The sequence below is a fragment of the Cryptotermes secundus genome, unplaced genomic scaffold (genome assembly GCF_002891405.2).
Source record: "Cryptotermes secundus unplaced genomic scaffold, Csec_1.0 scaffold26, whole genome shotgun sequence".
In the NCBI taxonomy this organism is placed as follows: domain Eukaryota; kingdom Metazoa; phylum Arthropoda; class Insecta; order Blattodea; family Kalotermitidae; genus Cryptotermes; species Cryptotermes secundus.
In genome coordinates, this window is record NW_019743656.1 from 2,690,191 (window position 1) to 2,699,750 (window position 9,560).

Sequence of the window (9,560 nt, forward strand, 5' to 3'; positions counted from 1 at the left end):
GACCTCCTTCCTTGCAATGTGTTTATATAACCTACACAGTCTAAAACTGAGGATGGAGGCAGAATGTTCCTACGAAACATCGGTATCCTCTTAAGAGGCTACACGGTGTCACAAGCGAGACGAACATAATATGACTAGTCTTCGACTTTCACTTAAACCCGGAAGAAGGATTTAGTACGTTCCACCGAAACATGGGTCCCAAACCCCCCATCGTTACTTGTCACTGTTGTAGACGTGAGAACCTCAGCCCCACTTGGTTAATGAGGCTGATTACGGACAGAGAGGGAGAAAATTTGGTCTCCTCCGGTGGAACTGAAGTGAATTGAGGAATATTTTTAGTCTGATTTGCGACCTTGGTGAATTGAGCAATGTCACCGTTGAAGGGAGTTGGAAGGAAATAATGAACAGACTCGTTTCTTTTTTAATTTTGTTGGTATAATTTTATTCATAAAAATTCATTGTTTAGAAAAAATATTTTACATGTGAAAAGTACAAAAATAAGTTAAAGTGTATTGCACGTAGTTTCTGCTGAACGTCTCCGTCCGGCATGAAATTTCAGCCGAAGACTTTGTTCCGTAAGAGACAAGGAAGAGAAACCCTGTTATTACTGCGCAAGAAAGTCAACGAGTTATGAAAATGAAGCGGTTCGAAGAGACAGTTGTTGTGTGCTGTGAAGTGGCAAGCATGCAAGCCATTGACGTTCTCACAAGTTGTATTACATCGTCAGAAGTTATGAAACAGTTCACGTTTCGAAACGCTTGTCTCATCTGCTGTTTCCTCTTTCGTTGAATGATAAGATACGGTTATCCCTTTACCTGATTAAGCACCACAACGTGCGGGCGCATGGTGGAGGGAAGGTAGAACTCCACGTATTCTAAAAACCTCGGCACTAAGTTGACGTGAGTGGCCACATTCACGACCCGTATGCTTTAACCTCCAGTACGCGTTTCATGGGAGTCTGGCTGGACCTCTGGACCGGTCTGGTGAAGATAATATTTGTAATCCCGAGAAATAGAACCCCGATTCTCTAGTCGTCTAGCTAGTAGCGTGGACGCTATGTTGACTGCGAAGGCTCTGGTTTCATGGAGAGAACCTGAACAGTTTTTTTGCGTCTAGTTCGCCAGAGGATTGAAAGTTTCGAAATTCGGGCGTTGAAGTTGAATTGAATTTCGAGGATGGAATTCATCTTGTACGAAAAGCCACTTGACGAACAAATTTTAAAGAAAATGTAGTAACTTGTGAAATGTGTAAAGGGGGTGGTGGAAGTGTGCCTAAAGGACCTTAATGGTAGCCATAACCACCATAACCAAGACCATAAGCCGGTGCGGCATAACCATAACCACCATATCCGGCATATCCTAAACCATGACCATAAGATATGGCAGGAGCTGCATAGGTGGCGACCTTAGCGATGGCGGGAGCGGCAGCGTATCCCAGAGCGGGGGCGGCAGCATATCCCAGACCGGGGGCGGCAGCGTATCCCAGTCCATGTGCTGTGGAGTAGCTAACCTGGGAAACATGTGAAGTGGGGGCTGCTATGGCTGCCACAGCGGGGGCGGCGGCGTATCCAAGGCCGTGACCAAGTCCTGCATAACCCAGACCGGCGCCGTAACCGTACCCGCCGTAGCCAAGACTCGCAAGACCTCGCTTTTCCTTTTTCTCCTCAGCAAAGGCACTGACGGCCAGAGCAAGCACGATACAAACCTAGAGACAGCAAAACGAAAGTCATTCATGCACAAGTTCAGACCTGCTATTCTCTCATGAACAAATAATGTATTCATATAAAACCTTAAAAACTTCAGATTTAGTGAAGACGTTCCCCCTACACATATATCTTGACTATGAAGTTCAGATATAATGCCAACAGATATCACATGCTGTCAAATGTACCAAGTTTTGTAAGGGTCGAAATTTTCGACGCTTGGCATTTCTAGGTTTAAGCGCTCTGCTGATGGACAACATGAAGTTGAGAGGGAGTTTCTGAGGAATCTGGAATTGACGAAAATAAAGTACGTGTAAATAAGGACTCCATGGCTGGAGTATGTAGGCAGTAGTTTATCAGCGTTCCGTCTCAAGCAGTATAATGTAAAGCAATGAACATCTCCCGTATGGTATGTCTAGGTTCAGAGGACCGTAGGTACAAGGGATAATAATCACGTGAGCAAGTAAGGAGTTCCAAGCAGAACTGACGCCGTTTTCCTGTCCAACAGACCGGTTAATATTATTATTAACGTAATTTGATTTTGTTTTAAGAACATATTACTTAGTGTGTTTGAGAACAGGGTGCTGAGGATAGCATTCGGACCGGACAGATGAAGCGATGGGAGATTGGAGAAACCTACATTATGAAGAGCTTCATGACTTTTACTCTTCGCCAAGCATAACTAGAATGATCGAGTCAATGAGGGTGAACTGAGAAGTGCATGGGGGAGAAGGGGAGGTCATATAGAATATTGGTGGGAAAACCAGTAGGAAAGAGACCACTAGGAAGAGCTAAACTTACGTGGTTGGATAATACTTAAATGGATCGTAGAGAGATAGGATGGGGTGGATTGATCTGGTTTAGCATAGGGACCAGTGAAGGGCTGTTGTGAACAAGGCGCTGAGGAGAATATTTGGACTGAATAGGGAGGAAGTGACGGGAGGTTGGAGAAAACTACGTTATGAGTAGCTTGATAAATTTTACTATTCGCCAAGTATAATTAGAATGAAATCAAGGAGGATGAGATGGGCAGGGCATGTAACACGCTTGGGAGAAGAGACTTGCTTATATGATACTGGTGGGAAAGTCAGAAGGAAGGAGACCACTAGAAAGATCTAGACGTAGTTTGGTGAATAATATTAAAATGGATCTTAGAGAGATAGGATGGGGTGGTATGGGCTGGATTGATCTGGCTTAGGATAGGGACAAGTGGATGGCTCTCGTGAACAAGGTAAAGAGCCTTCGGGTTCCATAAAATGCTGGGAAGTTCTTGAGTAGCTGCACAACTGGCAGCTTCTCAAGAAGGGTTCAGCTCCGGGAAGTTAGTTTTGTTAAGAACGCAATGCTTAAGCACAGATTCTTTCTGCGTCCTTTGTCGGATGTAACCGTCCGAAGTTCGTTTACATCGGAAAAGATGTTGCACCTGTAAGTATTTTTCTCGATAGATTGGTAGAGTGCTATATTGAGCAATTTCCGCTTGACATTTCCAATTGGTTATTAATAATAGCGGTAGCGGCCTCCGTAGTCTAGGGGTAACGTTCCCACCTCGTGACTCAAGGTACGCGGGTTCAAACCCGGCGGAGGTCGTGGAATTTTTAAGGGCGGAAAAATTCAGGGAACAAGTCCTCCGGGAGGGACTTTAAGCCGTGGGTCCCGTGTCGTAGCTTTACGGCACGTAAAAGAATCTCATGTCTCCAAAGGAGGCCACTGAGCAAAATTACGGACGTTTCCCGCCCAACAGTAGTCTCTAACACCTCTGGTAAATGGGGGAAGCATTAAAGACACCGCTCAGCTAGTAGAGACCGATCTCGCTGGCTGGGTGGGACTGATGGTAAGCACCAGTACCGGTAGGATATAGAGACTGGTAGAATATTATAGAGGGAAGCACAATGGACCAAGACAGGTCTAAGTGCATGGGGAAACCCACCCTCTCCAATAACTAACTAACTAATAATAGCGGTAATAATAGTTTAAAAGGTTTTGTTTAAAATTACATTATAACCAGTAACCGCGGTAATACTTGTGTAGCTACGTAGTATTCATAGTAGTCATATTGTAAATGTTTGGGTTCGAATTATAAATATGTGGAGAATTCCCCAGAAAAAGTAACTGTTATACTTTATACATACCGTATATTCGAATAAACACACGCCTCGGGGTCGCTGTGCAGTTGTTACTCTGTCAATATTTATGTTAGCAAGCAATTATAGATAGAAACAGAAGATGGCAGCACTGGAAAATATGATTGAGTCGGTGTTACAGTGTTCACTTTTACCGTAAAGAATCCTCGTACATAGCAGCACTATAATGAATATTGTTATTCTGGCAAGTTAAATTTCCTAATATGAATGTTAACTGTCTTTCAGAAACTTCTTTTACGTTATTAAGGTTAGATATCTTTGACGGATTGTATTTTTCACAATTTCATTCTGTAATGTTAAAGGGCTCCACGACAATTTACATGAGACGCCGTTCACAGTGGCCGCGCGGTCTAAGGCATGAACTTTCTTCGCTCGCTCGAACGCTGGGATCGTGGGTTCGAATCCCACTTGGAGCATAGCTGTCTGCGTTTATTCTCTGTTTATGCTGTCTTGTATGTAGGTAACGGCCTTGCGATTGACTGATCCCTCGTCCAAGGAGTCCTACCATCTGTGTACAAAGGTAAAATTGTCCCTGTGCTTAATTAATTAAGCACTATATCATGAAGACGTATGGGGGAGTGGACGTATAGATCCACATTTTCTTGACCTCGGCACTAGTTGGAGGTGAGTGATCAGCTTCACGCCTCGGTCGCTTTAACCCCGGGAAAGAGCCTCCTGTACCCATCGTATAGGAGGTTGGATGGACCCCAGAGCCGGTCTGACCAATGCCCAATAAGAGGCTGTAGAGCCATAATAATAATAATAATAATTACATGAGATAGCGAGTGTAAATAAGTAATTGTAGCTCAGCTATCGTCGGCGGATGGACAGTCACGTGAGGTAGAAAGAGGAAATCGTGTCTTCGGTTTTGACGTTCGTGTTCTAACAGCGACAAGCAGGTTGTCGGTTTCTAGCAAGTACCGAGTCATTTAGAGCTACGGAATATGTATTTCCCGGCTCTTGAAGTGCTCGTGCAAATAAGGTGTTAAAAATCTCGCTTTAAGTATATACAGACCAGGCTGCTAATGAATGTTGCAAAAGAAGTGATACCTCGTGACGCCGGGAAGAAGAAATTCGTGACTGATTACGTAAAATTTCGTCAGAGTTGGAAGAGATCTCAGGTGAAAGTACTTATCATGTCCCTGTTAGAGTCATGACCGTGAATTAATGTCTCTTTCTCAGACAACACACCGTTATTGTATCCATGGTAACAGGGCGTTTAAACACTGATACTTATTTAACTAAATCCATGGAACAGATACCTTACTGAAAAGAGATCAACCGCCGTGTTCAGACTTCCTCCTCGCCTCTTGCGGAACCTTTGGGCTCGCAGTAGCATAGTTAGTTGAGACCAGAAGGTTGCGGGTTTGATTCCCGATGAGGTTATTAGATTTTTAAATTGACCTAATCCTTCCAACCTGTGTCCCTGGAGTCGACTCAGCCTCTAAAAAATGAGTATCAGGAATCTTCCTGGGGTAAAGGGCGACCGGAGCTTAAGGCTGGTAGCCTCACCGCCATCTGTAAACCGATTGTCTAGAAAATGTGGGAGCCTAGACGTCTGAATCTTATGGGCGTCCACGGCCTGCTACAGGGAGGGTTGTACCTTTTTTATCATATTACTTTCTGTGAAAAGCGGGTAATGAAAGTACAAACGAGAGAACCGTGATAAAAGCAGTATCAGTAAGCACGTCTCTAATTCAGCACAGTGAACAGACCGGTATTGAATCAGCAGCCTCAAAACTACACTGCTGGTTTGAGGTTTGAGGCTCTGACAGCAGTGGATTAGAAGACCGCTGCCATCTGTGATGTGATGCCTTAGAGTCAGGTTCAAGTGTGCCAACTTTTCGGATGAATATCCCGTCTCCATCTACAGGGTTAAACCTAAAATCCCACCTTGGGCTCTAGGTATCCTGATTGAAGTTTGTCTCGGATTTATTCACTACCTCAGGGCAGATGCTAGGATAGTCCCTTGATTAGGCCACCGTTTCGTTCTAAATATTTTAAATCAATCATTCGTGAACCCCCTAACTTTCAGCACTGTATAACCTAGGTACGGGCAGGGCTCTTAAATACGTCTCACCCCCAGAAAAAAGTAAAACGGAGTAAAGACATAGACCCATAATGTCAACAGCATTTTACCAGAATAGACGGCGTTACATGCGACAAGGCAGTATATAAGAAGGTTCAACACCGCTACGTCATAGCCCCCAGTTGAAATGTTGAAGTATTTTTTCACTCACCAAAACCTTCATGCTGATATTTTGAAAGATGCGTTCCCTCTTTCTTGAACTGAAACGAACTGATAACTGCCCATGGATTGTGCATTCGTATTTATACTCGAACCTCTAAACTTTTGCATATATACGGCAATATTTTTTATCTTCCCCTCCTCCTTTCTTTTTTGTTTACTAAATCCTAGAAATCCCCCACTCGACCCCTTGCAAGTGTCAAACTATGTTTGACACACCCACAACTAGCCTTCTGAGGCTCATGTTCGTTTGAGTTATGCTGTGCAGTGAAAGGGGAGGGGTGGAGCACGATCAGCTTACTGTAAACAGGTTGCACTTCTCTGTGTGGAAACGGAGAGAGTTTCTCATTCTTTGTGTCCCTGAGACTCAGGAAGGCCACGCGCTCCGAGCAGCGGATACCTGTCTTACAGTCAGCGTCACGGCGCCCCAGATCAGGGGGTATATATATCATTTACTACCCCACTCTCCAGCACGTTCTCTATCTTGAAGTTCTGACTGTACTTTTATTTTTATTTTTGTATTGCTAGTGGGGTGGAACTAAGTCCCTTGTACTGCGGCCACTTCTGGCCTATTGTATCAGCCCCAGATGACAGGTGAGGGTGATTGTGGAGCAGTTGGTGTAATAAAGATTGGCAGGGGAGACCGAAGTACTCGGAGAAAACCTGCCCCAGCACCACTTTGTCTACCACAAATCCCACTTGACCAGACCCGGGATCGAATCCGAGCCGCTGGGAAGCCAGCGACTAACCGCTTGAGCTATGGCGCGGCCATTCTGACTACTTAATTAAGCAGCATGTTGTAGAGACGTATAGGTGAGTGGAGTATAGCTCCACTCATTCTTTAACGTCGACACTTGATCGAGGTGAGTGATCTGCTTTACATCTCGGTCGTTTTAACCCCGGGAGAAAAAGCGTGTGGTATCGACTGGATATGAACTGGCTGGGTGGGCTCCAGAGCCGATCTGAAGGCTGTGAGAAGAGAAGAATGCCTTATTAGTCTGGAAATTGTCTTTGAGCTTATTTTGAGTTTATGCAAAAAAACAGTCGGTGGTACGTGATAGAAATGTGAAGGTAGTGTCATTTTGGTGTTAAAATTTAGGAGGTTACGTTTCGTGAATTTGTAAGAATATCGTCCTCAAGCTCTTATTGACACTAGACATCACTGCAATTTCCTTCTCCGTTCCTTCCGAATCATCATTCAAAGTAATCATCATATGTCTTCGTCAGCGTTATATAAATTTAACGGTTGAATTAACGTCTTTAAATATCTTATTAACGTACAGCCTACCTGTATATGCTCTAGGATCTGTGATCCACACAGCAGTGGTTATGAAGAGTTTCATCATCTGCGGTATAACGCCGTGAAGTCCGATGAAAATAAGCCATGTTTCGGAGGAATATATCGCCTTCATCTTCAGAGCTGAAGAATAAACTAAGCAATCAGCCAGAAATAAACAGAAAAGAAGTTCTGCTTGGGTTCGATCTTGAAGATGGAGGCAGTGGTTCCTCCGAAATATCGCCGAAATACAACCGTCCTGCACTGCGTCATCCCAAAAAGTATTGCGCATAATACTCGTGGAACAGTGAGACACTAAAGTAAATGTTGCGAGAATGTGCCTGGCCAGTAAGAACAGTGTGGGTGTATAGACATTGATTGTTGGTCCATGAGTTTAGTATTACTCACGCCGTAACTACATGAATAGTATTGTGACATGGAGACCCATTGCCAAGTTACAGCTGTGTAAACAGGCGACAATACAATAGCCGTTACTAGGGAACAGCTTTGTGGACACTTCGTTTCCCCGACAACGAGAGAACATACAATAATGCAAGAGACGTTTTCTGTGCAGTCTGTGTTAGGGCTATACAGCAAGGACTATTTGTTCATCTCGAATCTAATATGGTTACGAGTCCCGCGGCATTCTGACCCGAGAATGACTGTGCTGGCGAGGGCCAGCAGCAGTTGTAAGTGACACACCCGTCCTATCGTCAAAGAAGGTGCCCCACGTCAACAAACGCGCGACTGTCTGGCAGTAATAAAAATTTGGTCTTGGGCCCCAGATGGGGCGCGTGACACCAAGACTGACTGGGCGACGATCGTAAGGTGAGAAGCTGGCAGCTGAGGCCGGGAACAGTTAGGGAACCCAGAGGAAGGGGAACGTCCATCGTTGAAGCCGCTACCAAGCAACGTCCAGTGAAGGTTGAGAAGACTATGTGTGCTGTAGTTACAGTGATCTTTGGTATATGTAACTCGGTGAGACTGTCGTAGTTATTTGTAGTTACGTTCAATTAATGCGATGACAAATCCAACCCCCGTTTAACGTCGCTTATCACGTGACAGTTTTTTTTTTTGAATGACAAATATTGTGATTAATACTTTCAGTTTAAAAAATTGTGTGGTATTTTTCCAGTAACAGGAAAGTGTTACGGTTATCAACACTCTTATTGAATTTAGAGCGTAAAATCTGTTGAGAAAACATTTCTGTGTACGTTCAGCGTTTTTTATGCTTACAAAAACAAACTTCGGCTAAACGCCTAACCTCAGTAACTTCAATAGCTCTGGAATGACAATTGCATTTGCTCTGCATGCTAAACGCTGCTGCTATCTGGAGACGCTATGAACTCCTTTCGGTAAACTTACACACTGCCTCTGCTACTTTTTACTGCCATATTCTGTACCTATTCGTAACCATTGTCAACTGATTACTGATGTACATAACGACACTACAGAAAACGTTAGCCTTATACAGTAAACCCTCGCTAATCCGGAGTGATTGGGGNGGTCATCCGGATTAGTGAAGCAGAATTAACCCTAAAACAACAAAAACATAGAACACAAATAAATGCATAATGTAATATAAGTAGTGCTGATGAAAATGAATAAAAATCACTCTAGACCCTTTATTTAAAAAGTATAAAAAGACAATACATTTATTCATCGATAGAAGAGTGAGAAGTTTTACTTGTTTTTTAACGTAATAATGCAGGTTTGAAGAAACTGTCAAGTTTTGTCTGAACAGACAAGTGACTCATCTGCCTATATAAATGCCGTGTATTTTTTAAAGTATGTACTCAGCTGTGAACACCATTTTTTCATATTTCCGTCCGGATTAAGTGTAACCGGATTAGCGAGAATTTACTATATGTTTCACGGATCATAACCATCATAGTTGCCACCGTGTCCATCATGACATCTGTCGTTCGCCCCATATGTAATCGCTGCAGTTGATACAACGTAATTCATTATTCATTTTTATACTGTTTGGGAAGGGGGCACGCGGTAGCGTAGTTGGTTGAGGCATTATGCTATAAGCCGGAAAGTCCTGGGTTTAAGTCCCGATGAGATCATTGGATTTTTTTCAGTTGACCTAATCCTTCCAGCCGCACTATGGCCCTGGGATCGACTGAGCCTCTAACAGAAATGAGTACCAGGAATTAATTAAATAATTTTCCTGGGGAGTAAAGCGCG

At 43.7% G+C, this 9,560-nt stretch overlaps 1 protein-coding gene across 1 annotated transcript; it reads right to left on the bottom strand.

Moving 5' to 3' along the window:
• Positions 1–462: 462 nt before the first annotated feature.
• LOC111874132 (cuticle protein 65-like) lies at positions 463–6,124 on the bottom strand. The gene is made up of 2 exons (XM_023869360.2): positions 6,084–6,124; positions 463–1,704 (listed from the first exon to the last, which is right to left on the bottom strand). The coding sequence occupies exons 1-2, from the start codon at positions 6,093–6,095 to the stop codon at positions 1,282–1,284; spliced, it is 435 nt and encodes a 144-aa protein (XP_023725128.1). The 5' UTR covers positions 6,096–6,124; the 3' UTR covers positions 463–1,281.
• Positions 6,125–9,560: the final 3,436 nt, after the last annotated feature.